The sequence below is a fragment of the Vipera ursinii genome (genome assembly GCF_947247035.1).
Source record: "Vipera ursinii genome assembly, chromosome: 2".
NCBI classification, from domain to species: domain Eukaryota; kingdom Metazoa; phylum Chordata; class Lepidosauria; order Squamata; family Viperidae; genus Vipera; species Vipera ursinii.
In genome coordinates this window covers 90,568,205-90,587,785 of record NC_139513.1, presented here as the reverse complement: position 1 = coordinate 90,587,785, position 19,581 = coordinate 90,568,205, and the positions used below count along the sequence as shown (strand labels likewise).

Sequence of the window (19,581 nt, the reverse complement as noted above, 5' to 3'; positions counted from 1 at the left end):
ACTGTAAACGGATACAGACGCTAGCAGTGCGAGGGGGTGTGACTGCCGGCGTGGCTTGAAATGTATTACTTTAATAAACCATATTGTTTATTTAGGGCAGGGGTCGGCAACCTTGGCTCTTTTATGACTCGCGGACTTCAATTCCCAGAATTCCCGAGCCAGCATAGCTGGCTCGGGAATTCTGGGAGTTGAAATCCGCGAGTCATAAAAGAGCCAAGGTTGCCGACCCATGATTTAGGGCATAGGCAACCATATTTGCTTAACATGTACAAAACTGGTAAAATATCTCATAAATCTGGTGAACAAACTTGTGCCTCGTCTGCCCCTCTGACTCTGTACTGTTTATCCCTCGATTTCTAAGAACAGTACAGAAGTTTGCTCTCCGATTTCCTTACTTGCTCAGTCCATTTTATTTATTTTATTTAGGGTAATGAAATGCTCACTCCAATTTCTGTAGACTTAACACTAAGCCGTGCTGTTAGTTTTGTTTATTGTTTCTGGCATCTCGTAAAATATAAATTGATGAATAATGGCTTTGCACTGTGACCACTGTGTTATGTTCACTAAATCATAGTTGAAATATATTATCAGTTATCATATGGAATCCAACTTTATGGCAGCCTTTCCCAACCAATTTATACATCCCCCAAAAAACATTTTGGAATAGTCATATTCCCTCCATGCCTATTACCATATTCCAATACTGCACATTGGTATAAACTTTTATTTTTTGAATAGAAAGCAGCACAACAAGCAACAGACTGTTCTAAAAGTATTTGGTAGCACCCAATCCAGTCATTCCATAGCTTTTAAAGTAACTTTAAAATGACTGTTCTGAGATTTCTTTACTGTAGGTTTACTTAACAAAAATATACATTTAAACACAAAATATATTACCCAAAGGTTGATGCACAAATTGCTATTAGATTTCCAAAAGTTTAGATTGGGAAGCCATAAATACTTAAAAAATTATTTATATTTTCAATTCTTAATGTACTTTTGTTACTCAGATTTGCTCCAAGTGAAATTTGTTTGGAGCAGTGAAATCCGTGATGATGATTACTACTGAAATGACCCATGTCACAATCTGTGTGACCTTTCTCCACAATATAGTCAAAGCAGCAGGTAAAATGTTCCAGCTGAGGTACTTCAAATTCCAAAGCACTGCCTGAAGTTAATATAATTAAGCATTTTGTCAAGAGCTACTTAAAAAAAAATCAGGGCACACACTTTTTTTCTCAAACAACTAACTAAAAGTATAAAGTAAGCCTAGCCTCCTCATTATCAATAATTTATTTTGAATAAATATAGATTAGTTCTTAAAATTTCAGAATCTAAGATGAATCAGGAAGATTATTTCTATATATGTTATAAATGTTTCTATATAGGGAGTTCTCAAATTATGACCACAATTGAGCACAAAATGTATGTTGCTGAGATGTTTGTTAAGTGAGGTTTGCTCCATTTTACAATCATTCTTGCCACAACTGTGCTGTGAATCACTGCAGTTGTTAAGTAAATAACATGATTGTTAAGTGACTCTCGCTTTCCCATTGACTTTGCTTGTCAGAAGATTGCAGAAGGGGATCACATGACTCCAGGTCACTGCAACTGTCAAAAATACAAACCAGTTGCAACTGTCAAAAATACGAACCAGTTGCCAGGGGGATGTTGCAACGATAAGTGTGAAAAAGTCACTTTTTCAGTGCTGCTGTAACTTTGAACGGTCACTAAATGAACTGTTATAAGTTAAGGACCACCTGTATTCTCAACTCCATCAGGACTCCTGGTAGATTATATAAATCTAGTGGCAGAACATAAAATTTAACAATATAAGTAAATCTAATTGCAGATTCTACTACATAATAGGCAGATAATAGGGTGGCACATTTTTTAAACAAGGTGAAAAAATATTGAATGGAAGTAGTGACTGAGTGAATGTCACTAATGAGCTTCCAGAAAACCAACTGTCAAATCTTGGATTACCACATATCTAGCAATGGGTTTTTAAGGCGCTTCTGTTAGTTACATAAGTTAAATTATAAGATACCTTTATGGGCAATACCGAAACATGCAATAGAAAACATAAGTGTTGGGTTTAAACATGATGTGACTACATATAAGGAAATTCTAAGTTTGGAAAGGAATGTATGGTATTTGAAGCCGTATAATATCTTACAAGAAGAAAAGATTGTTCAAACTTGGTTTCAGTATGGGCAATTACAGGCCAGGTGGAAAGAAGATCAGAAAATTGGTTTTTCAATGACTGATGAAAATTTGGTAAAGCAAATTAGAGATCAAGGTCAAGCACATATCAAACGGATATATCTTGCACTGATAGAAATTGATTCAGAGACAGAACTTGTTAAAGACTGTATGATAAAGTGGGCTCAGAATTTTCAAGAAGTTATTACAATGGATACTTGGGAAAAGATTTGGGTGAGAAATGTAAAATTTACGCAAGCTCAAAATTTAAGAGAGAACTTTTATAAAATGTTTTATAGGTGGCATTTAGATCCTAAAAAACTAGCAAGTATGTATCCGAACTGCCAGCCTAAATGTTGGAGGTGTGGTGGTGAAGATGCAACGTATTTTCATATATGGTGGACCTGTAAAAAGGTTAAAGGATTTTGGATTAAAATTTGGTGGAATATGCAGAAGATATTTAAGAAAATGATAAAGTTTTGTCCGCAATTGTTTTTACTGGGCATTACTACAGACACTACTGTTGTGGACACTAAGTTGATGTTGAATTTAATTACGGCAGCAAGACTTAGTAGGGCAATATTGGAAGAAGGAAGAACTGCTGACTATAGAAGAATGGACTTTAAAAGTTTCCAACCTGGCGGAAATGGCAAAGATCTCAGCGTACTTGAAAGATCATTTGCAACAGAGATATATTGTGGAGTGGAAAAAATGGATTGATTACATTCAGAATAAATATGGGACTAAAAAGTTTCACTTAGCATTTGAATAAGTATTGATGTGATATTTATATTGCTTGTAGTTATTTTATAAGAGTTAAAGTGCGATAGATTTAATAGTTATTGTTGTTTGCATATGGTAGATTATGACTGTTTTTATTGTTATACCTTGTATTTAGCTCTGGGAAGTCGGGGAGGGGGGAGGGGGAGGGAGGGAGGTGTTGGGGAGGGTTGGGAAGAGGGGAGGGGGTTGGGAGGGGTTTTGTTTTGTTTTGTTAAAAATAAAATGTATTGTAAAACTTTTTAATAAAAAAAGAAGATTGCAGAAGGGGATCACATGACTCCAGGTCACTCCAGCTGTCAAAAATATGAACCAGTTGCAACTGTCAAAAATACGAACCAGTTGCCAAGGGGATGTTGCAACGATAAGTGTGAAAAAGTCACTTTTTCAGTGCTGCTGTAACTTTGAACGGTCACTAAATGAACTGTTATAAGTCGAGGACCACCTGTATTCTCAACTCCATCAGGACTCCTGGTAGATTATATAAATCTAGTGGCAGAACATAAAATTTAACAATATAAGTAAATCTAATTGCAGATTCTACTACATAATAGGCAGATAATAGGGTGGCACATTTTTTAAACAAGGTGAAAAAATATTGAATGGAAGTAGTGACTGAGTGAATGTCACTAATGAGCTTCCAGAAAACCAACTGTCAAATCTTGGATTACCACATATCTAGCAATGGCTTTTTAAGGCGTTTCTGTTAGTTACTTAGCCAAAGGTTAAGCATACACAATATGGGTGTGTGCAGTTTCTTTAAACTGATATGTGGCAATAATCAGGAATCCAGGTGAGAACAGCATTCTAGATAACTAAAAATGTCTGCTGTTTCTTTCAGTTGGGAGCAGTTTAGTGACCTGGCCTGGATTCAGAAGTTAAACTAGGTAAACCTGGTTATCCATGAATGGTCAGACTAGGACACAGGTCTGCAACCCGCGGCTCCGGAGCCGCATGCGGCTTTTTCAGCCATCTGCGGCTCCCAGTCCTCTGCCATGTGCAGTCCAAAAAAAAAAAAAAGTGGGACTAAAAAAGTTCAACCAATCAATTCAAATATGCAGGGTAGGTGCATATCTTGCCTTGGCTCCACTCTTCAGTCAAACCCTGTTCTGCACATGCGTGCATGTACACACATGCGCACACTTTTTTTGCAGCTCCCAGTTTTTCCTTTTGTGAGGGAACCAGTTCCGAGTGGCTCTTTCACTGTTTCAGGTTGCTGACCCCTAGACTAGGAGGTCAAAAGACCTTCCAGAAGAAAAGGCAAATCATTATGATGCTAAGATGTTCATGAATTCACGAGGAATCAGGCTCACCTTGAGGTAGACTGAGGGTAATTTTAGTGGAACAAAGGTGATGGGAATGATATGAGCAGCATGACAACTTAATGACCCAAGTCCTGTCCTTTTTCCAAGCCGTTTTCCATAGCATTACATGCATGTACACCCAAAAGGGGCAGAGTTTACAATTCTGCTTTAATCATTCTGAGTAAAAGCAGCAAAAATATGTGGTTCCTACTGAAGGAGACTTTTTTCTATAGTGGATGTTCATTTTCCTTCAACCTTGTGTTTTACAAAGCAGAAATGTAATGGGAGAAAACCTCAGTTTCTACCTCAAAATATAATCCTGACATAATGAGACGTAGTGGCACAATGGTTAGAATGCAGCACTGCAGGCTAATTCTGCTGGCTGCCGCCTGCCAGCAGTTCTGCAGTTCGAGTCTCACTGGCTCAAGGTTGACTCAGCCTTCCATCTTCCGAGGTCCGTAAAATGAGGACCCAGATTGTTAGGGGCAATATGCTGACTCTGTAAACTGCTTAGAGAGGGCTGTAAAACGGTATATAAGTCTAAGTGCTATTGCTATGAATGGAAGATGTGATCTGCTTCAGACTGAATTCAAATAATATAAAGGTAAAGGTAAAGGCTCCCCCGCACATGCGTGCTAGTCGTTTCCAACTCTAGGGGCCGGTGCTCATCTCCGTTTCAAAGCCGAAGAGCCAGCACTTATCCGAGGACGTCTGCGTGGTCATGTGGCCGGCATGACTAGATGCCAAAGGCGCACAGAACGCTGTTACCTTCCCACCGTAGTGGTCCCTATTTTTCTACTTGCATTTTTACGTGCTTTCGAACTGCTAGGTTGGCAGAAGCTGGGACGAGTAACAGGCGCTCACTGTTACACGGCACTCGGGATTCGACCCGCCAAACTGCCAACCTTCTGATCGACAAGCTCAGCATCCTAACCCACTGAGCCACTGCGTCCCTGTAGAATGCAGTACTGCAGGCTAATTCTGCTGCCTGCTGCCTGCCAGCAGTTCTGCAGTTCGAGTCTCACCGGCTCAAGGTTGACTCAGCCTTCCATCCTTCCGAGGTTGGTAAAATGAGGACCCAGATTGTTAGGGGCAATATGCTGACTCTGTAAACCGCTTAGAGAGGGCTGTAAAACGGTATAAAAGTCTAAGTGCTATTACCATAGGTCTAAGTGCTATTGCTATGAATGGAAGATGTGATCTGCTTCAGACTGAATTCAAATAATATACACAGCTGTAAAATCATGTTTTGCAAAGCATAATGGCTTAATTAAATTAACATAGAAAGCCAGAACCAAGTTATATAGTGACTGAATATGTGGCATGAGGCAGGTAACTCTATAGACAAAAAATAATTACATACTTGTGCTTATCTGTAATGCAAATAGTGGCCGGGAGAGGAATAAGGAAGATTTTTTTAAAAGCAAAAAGGGTCCCATATTAAAACTCTTCTGTAGATATTTTAATTAAAAATAAATCAGAAAAGCGAATCATACATTGGTTGAATAGTTCTTTTATTTATTTACATCCTTCTATTTTTACAAATAAGACAATGAAATATATCCAACATATTTTCCTTCTCTTTTTCTTACATTAACAACCCTGGGTTGGATTGAGAGAGTGTGATCTCTCTCTCTCAATACAAAGTCCAAAGTCACTTTTCCAAAACTGACAGTAATATTTCAGATTTAGCTCTCTGCTAATATATAAATATGCATTCAAAATATGTGTACAACCATATTTACCATGTAGCACCAGACTACACATCTAATTGTATTGTTGTCACCTTTATATCTATTAGTTATATATTACAATGTGTGTCTGTGTGTGTGTGTGTGTGTGTGTGTGTGTGTGTGTGTCCTAATTATAGATTAGGAGTAATTTAACATGTATTGCATTAAGCAATGAAATATATTACTATACTTAAGTTAAATCTAACTCTTGCTATCTTGGAGTTGATCACCTGGCCAATACTTGGGGCTTCAAAGAAGCCTATACAGATTTTTTTTTAACATACTCCAGGGAGGGAATGTGCCATGGTATCTGAATAATTAAAAAAAATAAAATTATCCTCTTCAGAAGCTATTAATAAGACAAACAGCTGCATATGCAAAATCACAGAAAGATACAACTGATAAAATTAACAAAAGAGCAACAACAAGGTGATCAAAATAACATTTGGAACAAAAACACACCAAATAGTAAACTGTACTTCTAATAGTAAAAGTACTTCTACTTTGACCGGTTTCATATCCTCTGACAACAGGATCATTCTTTTCTCTCAAAGATATCTCATCTTTTGCAAGTAAATTATTCAGTTTTATAGGACAGTGAACTGGGCCCTCAAGAATCTTGCAGTTTTCTCCATTGCCCAAAGCTGTGTATGTGGCCTCTACAGATACTCCTATTGAATTGTAACTTTACTGTGAATTTTTTTAAAAAAACAACCTGTTAAGACCTTTTAAACTTTTGCCCACCAAATAGTCCATAGTCAGTGCTTCAAGCAAAAGCTGAATTTGGCCTGAAAAAATTGTGGCATTTATGTATGACAGAGATGCAGTCTCTAAGCATCTATCCTAGTAACCGAACAGTTGAAATAGAATTTCTTGTGGACACAGATATGAGTATTTTAATTGGAAATATTTAAGTTGCTTCAATTATATTCTTTTCTTTGGGTTACTCTCAGATAATTTTTTTTAATTACTGAGAAACTATTTCCTTAAAAGCTTTTCACTATTTCAGATTCAGTCATAATAAATTGCAATGATTACAGCTAATGATGTTATTCTAAAACTACCATCAGTAAGGTACATATGTATTAGGCGGTATGAAAGAGTCCTTGCTTATTTATACATTTTTCTAGGCACTGTACATATATTGTAATCAAATTACAGTAAATGTAAATGTCACAACAGTATTTCAAAACAGTAGCCGAAACCATTAAGCATGCAGTTTCTCAGCGAAGGTTATGCAAACAAACAAGGTCAGAAATGTTTTCATTTCTGACTTGGAAACAGAACTTCTGAAATGTAATTTCTCAATCTCCTGGATTTGTCGTCGTTAATAGACAATGAAAACCCCAAGTTTAACATTTGTTAAAAATTTAAAGAAAACAAGAAAAGTAACTAACTATAAGGGAAAACTTAATTTTCAAGATCAAGTTTGTTCAAACAAACTAAGTGTTGATTCATAAGATTGGGAAATACATTTGCATAATATTTGACTAATTTGCACAGTGGTAGGTTACCAGCTCCATCCCCATTTCGAGACAATGTCTTTCTCAAGCATCTTCTTGGAGCCAGATCACACCTGCCCACTTCGCCTATTGCTTTCCCCAACTTTCCTTAGCAGTGCAGATTATTATTTTCCAGTTAAAAACTACTTGTATCACAAATCTCAAATATGCACTTCTGCCTGTGAAGAATAGTGCTCTTAATAGGGTAAAGGGTAAAGCTCTTGATGACTTTATGGAGGTGACCTTGTTTCCTTGGCAACAATAGATTTGGTTGTCATTACCTTGTTTTATTTATTCTACGTCCCCTGAATAATGACGGAGCTTGCAAATGAAGTCTTTGAAAAGGCTTTATAATGTTTCTCAATTAAATAGAGAACAATTACTTATTGCATATTTGCTTGGATAGGAAACAGATGAACTCTTTAGTACAGGGCTTTTCAACCTTTTCACCCATTCTACCACTTTTAGGATATGGCAACATCCGAATACCACCAGTCACCTAGCAAAAACTTGAAAGCAAAAAACAAAAAACAGGAAAAAAGTGATGAAGTACAGGTAGCCCTCGACTTACAACAGTTCACTTAGTGACTGTTCGAAGTTACAATGGCACTGAAAAAAATGAATCAGTTGCCAAGCATCTGAATGTAAACCGCAAGACCCTGGAGATGCTGCAACATTCCAGCTGATCGGCGCTTCTTCTGGGCTCAGCAGAAGCGCCAGGATCAGCGCCGAGCTTCAGCTGAAACCTGGTGCTTCCACTGAGCCCTGACAGCACCGAAGAAGCACTGATCCTGGCACTTCCGCTGAGCTCTGGCAGCCTTGCAGCTCCAGCCATCTCTCACAGTGCTGCCACCGGTTCAGCTCATTCCCCTCCCCTGCCACCACTTTTCTAGGATGGTCACGTACCACCTGCCAGGTGCCAATGTACCACAGGTGGTACCCATACCACTGTTTGAAAAGCCCTGCTTTAGTATACAGCAGGATCCAATCTGGGTCGGTCACACTCCAGTATGACTCCGAAAGCTCGGAAAACAAAATCTCTGGTTCTGGTGATCAACCCAGATTGGATCCTGCAGCATTATCCTGGGACATGTATATTGACCTTCATTCGTTGTTAGTATACATCCACCAAACCTAACAAGATAGCGTTCAGAAGACCAGAGGCTGCAATTGTATTTCTAAACAAATATTAATCTCAGATACACAAGTATAAACTTACATCTAGCTAACTTGAAGGAGAAAGATTTGATTTGAAAAATTGTTTAATATTAGAGGAATGTGTTCAAAAGATGTTATGTTGGTATATCAGTAGAAGTATAAAATCTGTTTGCAGAAACCCAGAAAATTTGCACTGCTCAGTACTGAAATTTCAGTGGTCTCCCAACCTAAAACAAACTAGATCCAAACCTGCTTATCATTTTGAGATTGCCAATAAGCACTCATCTTATAATTGTCTCCAAAATTATCATTCAACTATTTATCTTGCCAAATGTAAGTTATTTTTGAAAGATTAACTTTGTGAACAATTTTAAAAATTAAGAAAATGAGAATAATTTATTTCCAATTTGTCCATGTATATTATTGAGGATACAGTTGCCTAAATTTTGAAGTCCAAATTCAAAATAGATGATTTTCAACCATTCTGTAAGTTTCAGTCTTGAAATGGTCTAATTTCCAGGTCAAGATACCTGTTTCAAACTTAGAAGAGGTACTTTGAGCCTGAAGTACTTCCACATTCAGAAATGTACTGTACTATTTGAGACACAGGTCTCTCTGCTGTTTTAGAGACCCAGACCTCAAATCGATTGTATATAATATTAATTTAGGAATTGCTGTTTTGATAAATTTGTGCTAATTGTTTGTGAATGTTAAATCTGTAAATCTTTAAAACACGTTTCTTAATCTCTTTACTGGTGCAGCAGACTAATCCAGTTGTTCCTCTGGAATGTCACATGATAAATTGCCACATTTATCACCTGATATCTATTAGATTAACTAATGTACATGCAGGCATTCTTTTGATCTTGAAAATATTGACGCAAACTAAAAATATTTAGCAGTTCTGATAATTATTCAAAGTATTGTCTGCTTTGGGATATCACGGCTGCTTTGTTACATTACTTGTGTAAGATACATAAAGGTAAAGGTTCCCCCCCCACATGCATGCTAGTTGTTTCCAACTCTAGGGGCCGGTGCTTATCTCCATTTCAAAGCCAGAGCCAGCCGAGAACGTCTCTGTGGTCATGTGGCCAGCATGACTAGACACCAAAGGTGCACGGAACACTGTTACCTTCCCACCGTAGTGGTCCCTATTTTTCTACTTGCATTTTTTTATGTGCTTTCGAGCTGCTAGGTTGGCAGAAGCTGGGACAAGTAACAGGTGCTCACTCGTTACACGGCACTAGGGATTCGACCTGCCAAACTGCCGACCATCTGATCGACAAGCTCAGCGTCCTAACCCACTGAGGCACCGTGTCGCGTCCCTTAGTGTAAGATACCCTACCCCAAGTATGAAATTATAATGGAGTGTTGATTGTAGTGCCATCACAATAGTCGTGACTTAAAGTGATTCTTTCATATTTATTGATATATCTGTGTTATTCAATACTAAATCAGCATCAATTCTCTCTCAAGCTTCATTTGGTTCCCCAACCTCCACCTTGCAGTATATATTCATGTTTCATATTGATTTGTTAGTCTACAAACCAAATAAGGACAATGTCATCAGTATGTGAAGGAAATGTATTACTATACACATGGAATTTCGCTTTTTTACTTTTGAGGCACAGAAAACAACTCAGCATAGGTTTTGAAGGTTTTGTTTATGTTTGCTCTCAATGAAGAAAATAAAAGAGATACAGTTACATGGCGATACATGAGATTTCATAACTTTATACAAATTGGCACAATCCAAATGAACAGCGAAGAGTCCAACATAGAACATAAATTTGTAAGATACCTTACACCTTTGTCTCGATCTGCTCTGAAGATCGCTCAGTAGGAAAGTCCATTGCGTTTCCTTCCCTCTTTTATTCACAAAATCAGTTCCTTCAACTGGAGAACTGAATTCCAATCAATATTCAGTACAGTGTAAGTGCAATCCAGCTCATCTAACAGAGCTGTTAGATGAGATATATGAGACGGATAACTCACACATTGGTAAACTGAGAAACTTTAGTCTTTAAATAAAAGAACACCAAACATGTCTACAAGGCACTTTACAAAATTAACAGTTAAATGGAATTTGTTCAGCCTGATTTAAAACTTGTTGCCTTTTATTGCAACCTAATAGTAACCAGATTCCTTCCTTTTTAATGTCCTGCAAGGCAGGAGCAAAACTAGAACTGTACTGGAGCACTGATTTCCTACTTGCATGACTGTTGAATGTGTTTCATTGAATGAAACAAATTGTGATGCTGCCTACCAGAAGATATAATTAAAACTTTGGCTAGCACAACTGTATTTACAGAAAAAAAATAAAGAGAGGAATAAAATGTGACAAATGACTCGTCTTCTTCCATTCCAAATGGTCCTCTTTCCATTTCCTGTCTTTGGAAGATTGCAATCATTATCTGAAAAATCCCTGAGAATATATTGGCAAAAATACATTTTACTGAAACATATTTTGATGCAGTAATTATAGGATGACCTCCAAGGTCCCTTCCAACTTCATTATTATTATTATTATTAAATCTTCAGCTACCTATAATGAAAGGTAAAAAGAAATACAGTTGTTGCTTTTTTCAGCAGACTTTCTTCAACTACTAAATTGGACCTCATTAGATGAAAGCAGCTATATTATAAGAAACTTAAGGATATAACAGGAGGTTAAAATGCCTTTACAACTTTTATTAGGTCAGGTAATACTGTAATAGTCTTTACAGAAGTGATCCCTCCAAAAATTAAAAACAAAATTGCAAAAGTCACAATCTTCTAGAAAGTGCAGCTTTCTAAACTGGACAGTGTTGAACTAAAAATCAAGAGACTCTTAAAACTACAAAAAAAACTCTAGCAAAACTAGGTTCTCCAAAAAAGTACCACAAAAATTGTTTTAGAAACAGTTACAATTACAACCAGGTAAAACTGTATAGGAATCCATTATTTTGTTTAAAATATTTATACACAATATATTACATATTGCCAGATTACAATATATTATTAAACAAATTTGTGTGATAGATTTTTGTTAAGAAAAGTCATTAGTGTGAGCTTTTTTCCCCCTAAGGGGTGTTTCAGAATCCTGCCTGTTTGCCACAGGCAAAAAACCCCTGAGAAAACACTGTGGATCCACAGCTATAGTTTGTGACTTGAATATTAGAAGAGTCATGTTAAGACTATGGAAATGTACCAGAAGCATAAAAAATTGAAAAATTAGCATATATTAATATGTTAGCTTTACTGCTCATAAGGCAAAGTGTTCTCCTACAAGGAATAGGAGCTACTAGTCCAGGATTTGTCACCTGAAGGTCAGGAATCGATTTAAATGCTGCTTTGGTCTTTTGTCATTCTTTTGTCAACGTAGATACAGATGCTCTATAGAGAATGTGAAGTTATTAATCTCTAGTTTTCAAAGGAATGGTTAGAAAAAGCTGCTTTTATAAAGACTTTCTTTGCCATATTTAAAACTTTCACTCCATCCTAGGTAAAATTTAAAGCAGCCTTCACAAAACCATCACAGAAGATGTGTTGGAATATAAACTCCATCATTCTCATCAATAGTCAGCATTATCTTGAGATCATCACATTGGAAAAGATTGGCCTAAGGTCATAAAACAAATCGCTCTGGACTAATAGTATTATAACAAAGCATGCTGTGTTCAGATTAATGGTATAAAAACACAGCATGTTGTGCAGATTTGCTACAGTTATGATCCTGACATTTAAGATAAGTGGGTTGCATACTTTTTAATGAATTAAATCTGATTAATATATTACTAGGAATGGTACTTAGAAAGCCAGTTTCCTCCCATGATGCAGGCAAAATCTGAATTACAGAAATTTACATTTTCATAAAATGCCATTTTAAGCCTTTCAAATAAGAAATAGATGTAGGCATATGATTTTGTTGACAAAAGATAAAGAATTTCAGTGTTAATGGGCAACAAATTGCGATCTATACATAAAGATTTAATTGTCTGAATACCTGATCTTATTCACTATCTTACAATATGACTTTCTCAGCAAAGGATTTGTTGACAAGCTCATGCACTCCATCATCTTTAATATTTACTTTACCACCTAAAATGTTTTAAGAATCCAGTTTCATAAATTAGTTTCTTCTGGCAGGCTGACTTACATCCAACATAATACCTGATTTATATTTTTCATTGAAGAAAATAAATAGAGCTGTATTTGGGCCCAGTGAATTAATTATTCATATAAATAACTAGGATGCAAAGTGTGGAGAAACCATGTCTACATATTGTATTGCATTGTTCCCTCTCTGACAGGCAAATTTCCTAAAAGGCAGAAGCCAATGATGGTTAATTTTAGATTTTGGATTTTCAGAGCTATTTTCTGGTTGACAGAAAAATACATAATTACAATTTATTTCTAATAAGTAAACAAATTTCAAAACATGTGCTTCACTTTAAAAAATATCTTTTAAAGTTTAAAATTACAATTTTTATTTTAAAGATTTTTCAACTGAGCCTTAGAAGATATAGCCCTATCCACAAAAAAATTCTGCCATTTATTTTCTAAAGCGTAATATTATACCGTAGATCTTAATCCAGACTAGAATACTTATAAATGATGTTTGGAGTTCAAGAAATGTTATAAAAAGGATAAATACACATATACAACAATAAAATAATACATACACCTCAAGAAGAGATGAAAATACTCAAGACCTTACAAAAATACAAATCCCAAACCAAGGAACAGAAAGTGTTACTGATAAAAGTAACTTGTGCCAACGCAGCAATTTAACACAATTCCACATATTTGGTACATCAGTGTTTTGAGAGCCACAGGATGGTTAGGAAAAGTCTGTCTAATAGTGTTATCGACTTTCATATAGCTTTAGAAATATTGTTAACCACAAACTCTTCCAGTTCAACTGATATGATCAAAATGATGTCATATTCTTGATGGTCAGTTCACTTTGCTCTGAATTCTCTACCCTGTAGAGATGTTTTCTTTTGCTTAACCTAAAAACAAATAGGAAATTATGTACATTAGAAATGACAGCAGCAAACAATTACTTTTCTTTTTAAACTTCTTTTTAATGCTGCCTTATCAAAATACCCTTTGGTATAAATGTGAACTATTAAGAAAGGAGTGGCTCTGATTAATTAAATCAGTCCCAAAGACTGATTTAAGTAGGAAATTATTTCCACTAAACTGAATGAAAGACAATACTTTGGAGAACCTGGCCTTGCAAGAATAGGGTGCTAAGACGGAAGTCTCATTCTGTAAACTTCGCATGCAATTCCTTCTCCAAATACCATGAAAATACCAGGCCTGGGGGTCGTGGCAGCTGTCTGACACTGCTGAAAGCCTCAAGCCTCTACTTCAGGCCCAACCCCAGTGCTGCTACCAATGAATACTGCTCTGCAGGGCAACCAAAAGGTCATAAATTGGGGTGGGGGGATGGAATACGGAAGCTGTACAACCCCATGGTCATATAGTCAGGCAGGCAGCCAAGTGCCTGACTTCAGATCGTGTGACCATGGGCACCCTGCAACAGCCATAAGTTCAGGCACAGGTCGTAAATCCTTTCATTCAACACTCATAATTTCAAGTGGTCACTGAATGAATGGCCATTATGATAGTGTTGAATGAAAGGATTTATGACCCGTGACTGAACTTATGGCTGTTGCAGGGTGCCCAAGGTCACACTTCTGGTTTCTATTGGCCTTAATACAGAAGTACATGAAATTCTTTTCTGCCTTTTAGCTTGAAGTTCACCAGACTTTATATGAAATACAGTGAGGAATTCTATTTCAGTAAAATCAAGTTACCCATTAATTTGCTGCATCTCATCAAATGTCTCTGGCAGAGGTTTCCCAAAACTTTCTGGTAATAAGAGGGTGAGAATCCCTATCAATAACGTTAGGCTGCCCATGATGATGTAAGGTAGAAATTTACCATAGGCACCTGGTAAAACATAAAAAGTAGGTTTATTACATAATGTTACAATATTAATTCATAATCATTTTATCTATTTGATTCCTGTCCTTTCCTCCTGGATTTTATCTGGATGTATTCCTTTTAAAATCAACAGCAATCTTTCGTGATCTGTACTTTAAAAATGTTATTTTGCACTATCCAATGTAGACTGTTTTTTGCTATTTTTGTCATGTGATTTCATTGTGCAGGTTTTGCTCCTTTGAATCACATGTTATGATGTGTTTTAATTGATGTTTTTACTGCACATTACCTTCGTATAATAGATAGAAGGTATGATTTAAAGAAATTGGAGATTTAGAGTGTGATTTATTAGGTAGGTTTTATGATTGATTGTCATTTAATGTCTATAGGTTTGAAATCCCTGTTTCAGTACTGCATATTATGTAACAAAACATTTCTTGAAGAATAGTTTTTTTGTTGTGCGTTTAAATCAGTGTTGATTCCTTTGCAATATTTTAGAAATGGTTTGCCACTGCCTGCTTCCTAGGGTTAAAAGTGTTACTGGCCAAGGTCACCTCCGAACCTGGTACCTTTAACCACTGTCCCCAAATAGTTCTCTACTAATAATTACTGGTCTTGAATTATAATCCACCACTGGAAAAGTACTAGGAATCAAGTGCTTCCAGAAGAATACTTATGGCTTGCACTGAATATCTAGGTCTTTTGAAAGGCAATGTGAGTTATGCCTACAAAATAAACACAGGATTAATGAGATCACAGAAAGCTTACTGAGTATTTCTCCATCAACTCACAAGCTAAACTACGGAAAATTTTATTTTGAGCACATTTAAAATGATAAATTTCTTACCCAGGAAAACAAAGTATGGTGCAATAATGCTGCCCACCCGGGATGACATGGAAGCAGAACCCACTGCCATGTTTCTCACTGTCGTTGGATAGAGTTCTGCAGTGTAGACATAAAGCATGGAGAAGGCTGATGTGATCCCAAATTTCCCCAGCATCACTAAGATGAGAGACAGAACGTGGAGATCTGTGTGGAAAGAAGTTAAGGAAGAAACAAAAGTTCAGTGCTTCTTTTAATAATCAACTTTGAACAAGTCCTACTTTTACCTTAAGGCCTGGTGACCTTCCGCATGTCTCCAACCAATATGATCCTAAGCTTTCTTTTGCCAATTGGGTCCACAATACTTGCTGACGTCGTTGATCCACCTTGTTTTAAGTCTCTTTCGTGGACACATTTTATCAAGTGGGATCCCTTCTATAATAACTGCCTTGGTCCACATGCCATAACTACTGAGAAACCTCCTGAGGCATGCTTTTAAGGCCTACTTCGCATCATCCCATGAATGCTTAGAAATCAATTCAAAATCTTTTGAGAATTGTGACACTAACAGAAACATCACTAGAACAGAAGTGGGTATGCATGCAAAAATGTCTGTGGAAGAGTGAAAGATTACTTGATTGATCACAAATAACCAAATGACAGGTGGACCAAGCAGTCATAGAATAGATCCCACTTGATAAAAAGTGTCCATGAAAGAGACCTAAAAAAAGATGGATTGACAATATCAGCAAGTATTGTGGGCCCAATTGGCAAAAGAAAGCTGAGGACTGTATTGTTGGAAACATGCCGGCCTTCATCCAGTACTGGATACACAGTAGCTGTCTTACATCTTACTGGCTGTATATCACAAAAAAGGTATTAGCAAGCTATCAGAAGCTGGGGGGGGAATCACTACTGGTAACAATTATCTAATTAATGCAGGCATTGGTCATATAATAGCTTTCCAAACAATACTGCTTAAATAAAGATGCTACCCAGATGAAGCACAACTGTAGACATGTGAAACTGCATGCATGATGGTCTGGGAGCATATAAGTCACTAGTAGTCTTTCTAGCTATTTTTTGCCACACCTACAGTACATTTAATAACCCAGGACACCAGAATTGGTGATAGATTTAACAGAATTTGTTAAATCTATCACAGATTCAAAGACCAGTCTTCAAACGTAAAGGGATTTCATGCACCACAAAACCTGAAGTAGTAGCCATGCAATAAATTGTTTGGTATGATGCTGGTCTGTGACCATAATATTGATCAATTTGATTTGTTTCTTTAGTGTTGCTTCTTCCCTGAAGGCTTGTTGGGCCTAAAAACGAAAGGAAGGCATGCAAAGGAAGAATCTTTCGAATCCAAAGTGTAGTCAAATAAATATGAGAAGAGAAGAGATAATGTCAAGACTGAGGCCACATGAAAGTAGGTATCTACAATGATACTGTAAAATTTATTTTTATTTATTTACTTAGAAAATATATATAGTTGCTCTAACATAAAAAACTCTAGTTAACAACAGCAAACAAGCTAAAATAATTACAAAACATTAACCAGGGCACCATAAAATAAACTGAGTTACACAGTCATACCTATATTGGGTTTATCTATTATCCTGGAGACCAAGAAGGTCATGGCCATTGGGATCTCAGGCTATGACAATGCAAAAAAAAATCAACACTGGATCTGAAAAAACTGTTGGAGCTGATGATGAATTACCGAAGGATCAGAAAATTACCGAAGGATCAGAAAAACCAGGCATCCTAAGTGGCAGCGTGAATTGTTGAGAACCTGGCATTCTGAACAAAATTGAGTCTAGGAGAGTGTTGCAATAACTCTGGAATTTGAGAAGGGAGTGAGAACTTGAAGGATAAAAGACCTCATGGTAATTTCCTTTCTGTAAACATGGTGAGAAGCAAATTACTTCCACACTTGATGTTCTTACAAAAATGCAATTATTAAAAAATTAAAAACTCACAAACTCACAGAGGCAAGTCAATTTTTACAGTGCCACCGTAACTTTGAACAGTTATTAAACGAATGATTGTAAGTAGAAGACTGCTTGTATGGCAGTTGCAGAATAACTGATGGTACTGCAAGAATATTACTGAGGCATCTCAAATTGTGAGTTGAAGTCACTTAGGGAGTCGTGAGTAATTAAAGGGATCTTGCACAGAGAAAGTGGGAAAGTTGTTAGAATGTTACTGCTATCAGAACTGGATTGTACTGGCCTTTAGTGGGCAGCTGCAGAATTGCAACGTTTAAGAACCTTTGCATTTAGAGATTCAAATGTAATTATTAAAAGTCAATTATATATTTATTCTTTTGCCCAGCCTTAAATTCAACGAAGGCCAATAAGAGATCACAGTACCCAAAAGCTGAGCAACTGTATTTGGCTTTCCACCATGTTGTCTCTACACATTTGGGCATTTCCTGAAATTTTTTAAATTTTTTTTGGTACGGGTATATTTTGTGGATCTGTGGTACACAGAGGTCACAAAAATAAACTGATAAACATCCCTACAATGATCAGTGAATGCAGATTTTTATCTATGCATAATCTTAATGAATTTTCCTGGAATAGAATATATAGGTGTAAAAAATCATTCTTTTAATACTTGTTCCATCTCCTCATACAGTATTGTCAATTACTACAGCACAAATGAAATGAAATGAATGAACAGACACAGACACATCCTACCTGAAGGTACTAACTGTATGAACAAAATAACTCCTCCTCCCAATAAGAGAGTGCCAGATATTGTATAACGCCGAGGCAAGATCCGCAGGAGGAGCCAAGCAATCACATAGGCTGGGACCTCAATGACTGCTGACAGAAAACAATTGAAGTAGGCATCTCCATGCAGATTAGGGGTGCTGAGTGACAGACCAAAATAGCCAATAGATGTAAGCATCCTGAGATAAAAAGAGAAATTAGCAAATATAAATAGCCACAATCTGGCACAATTAACCCAACAGTAGAATAGACTTATTTCCTACTTTAGATGGCACTTTTTTGAATTGGAATGGAGTAAAATGCACTGGGAAATTACATATACAACCCTCTGGACATCTACATTTTGATGCTGCTTTCCTGTTTTTCAATAATTTGTGTAAATAAGTCTCTTAATCAAATTCATAATATCCCTGAGTGAAATACAACCTGGTCCTTCTAATGACAACGCGGAAAAGCTGACTGTTCACCCTAAAGCAGTGATGGCAAACCTTTTAGAGACTGAGTGCCCAAACTGCAGCCTAAAACCCACTTATGTATCGTCAGGTGATGGGTGGGCATAGCCCATTGGGTGGGCGTGGCTGCGGTGGTAACGGCAGACTGGGTGGGACTAAAAAGTTCAATCAATCAATTCCAACTTTGTGAGATCTTTTTTTTCCTGCGAGAAGTTGAAATTGATTGATTGAACCTTTTTTTTGTTTACACACGGCAGTGGAGGCCTAAAGCGAAAAGGTTTTATAAAACCCAGCTGAAGGTCTAGGACTGGAGCAATGGCGCATGTGTCCACAGAGGGCTCTGCGTGCCACCTGTGGCACAGGTGCCACAGGTTCACCACCACGGCCCTAAAGTATCTTTAGTGCTGTTATATAGCATGTACCTGTTAGAGGCAAGCCATCCAATGAGACTATCTAATTTTAAATGCTGATTGCTCATATGGGAAGACAAGCTCCTCAGGACTCTTAATTATCCAATTCAGTATGAGGTGCTAAAGATTTAACTGAACTGAGACTTAAATATTGGTTTCTTTGGTTCAGAAAATGTATATGATTGTGGAAAGTCTTATACAATAAATGGTGCCTATGCAGTAGTTTGTGAATCTCTTGATAACACTATAGTATAGTGACAGTGTTTATTATTATCTGGTGCAAAAAGTGCTTGCATTAATAGTTGCTTTTAATTCTAATGTCCAAATGGCTATTTAAATAAGCAGGCTTTATTTCTTGTAGTTTATCTTTGCTGATAAAGTCCAGTATTTTCAATAATATATTAAAAAGAAAACCATGCAAAGAATTGACTGGACTAAGACGTATCTGGTGCTTAAATGTAAATTGGTTCCTTTTTTCTTGACTTTTGTTTAGTTAAGTTGTTCTTTATTATTATTTTTCTATTGGATCT

The 19,581-nt window shown here is 36.8% G+C and overlaps 1 protein-coding gene across 1 annotated transcript in view; it reads right to left on the bottom strand.

Moving 5' to 3' along the window:
* Positions 1-10,327: 10,327 nt before the first annotated feature.
* The window catches only part of SLC22A4 (solute carrier family 22 member 4), a 66,552-nt gene continuing 57,298 nt past the window's right edge, over positions 10,328-19,581 (bottom strand). Inside the window, exons 7-10 of the mRNA XM_083354380.1 lie at positions 18,154-18,368; positions 15,467-15,649; positions 14,490-14,625; positions 10,328-13,676 (exon numbers count right to left, since the gene is read on the bottom strand). Of these exons, the coding sequence (XP_083210506.1) occupies positions 13,595-13,676; positions 14,490-14,625; positions 15,467-15,649; positions 18,154-18,368 (616 nt within the window). The 3' untranslated portion in view covers positions 10,328-13,594. The remainder of the gene's footprint in view (positions 13,677-14,489; positions 14,626-15,466; positions 15,650-18,153; positions 18,369-19,581) is intronic.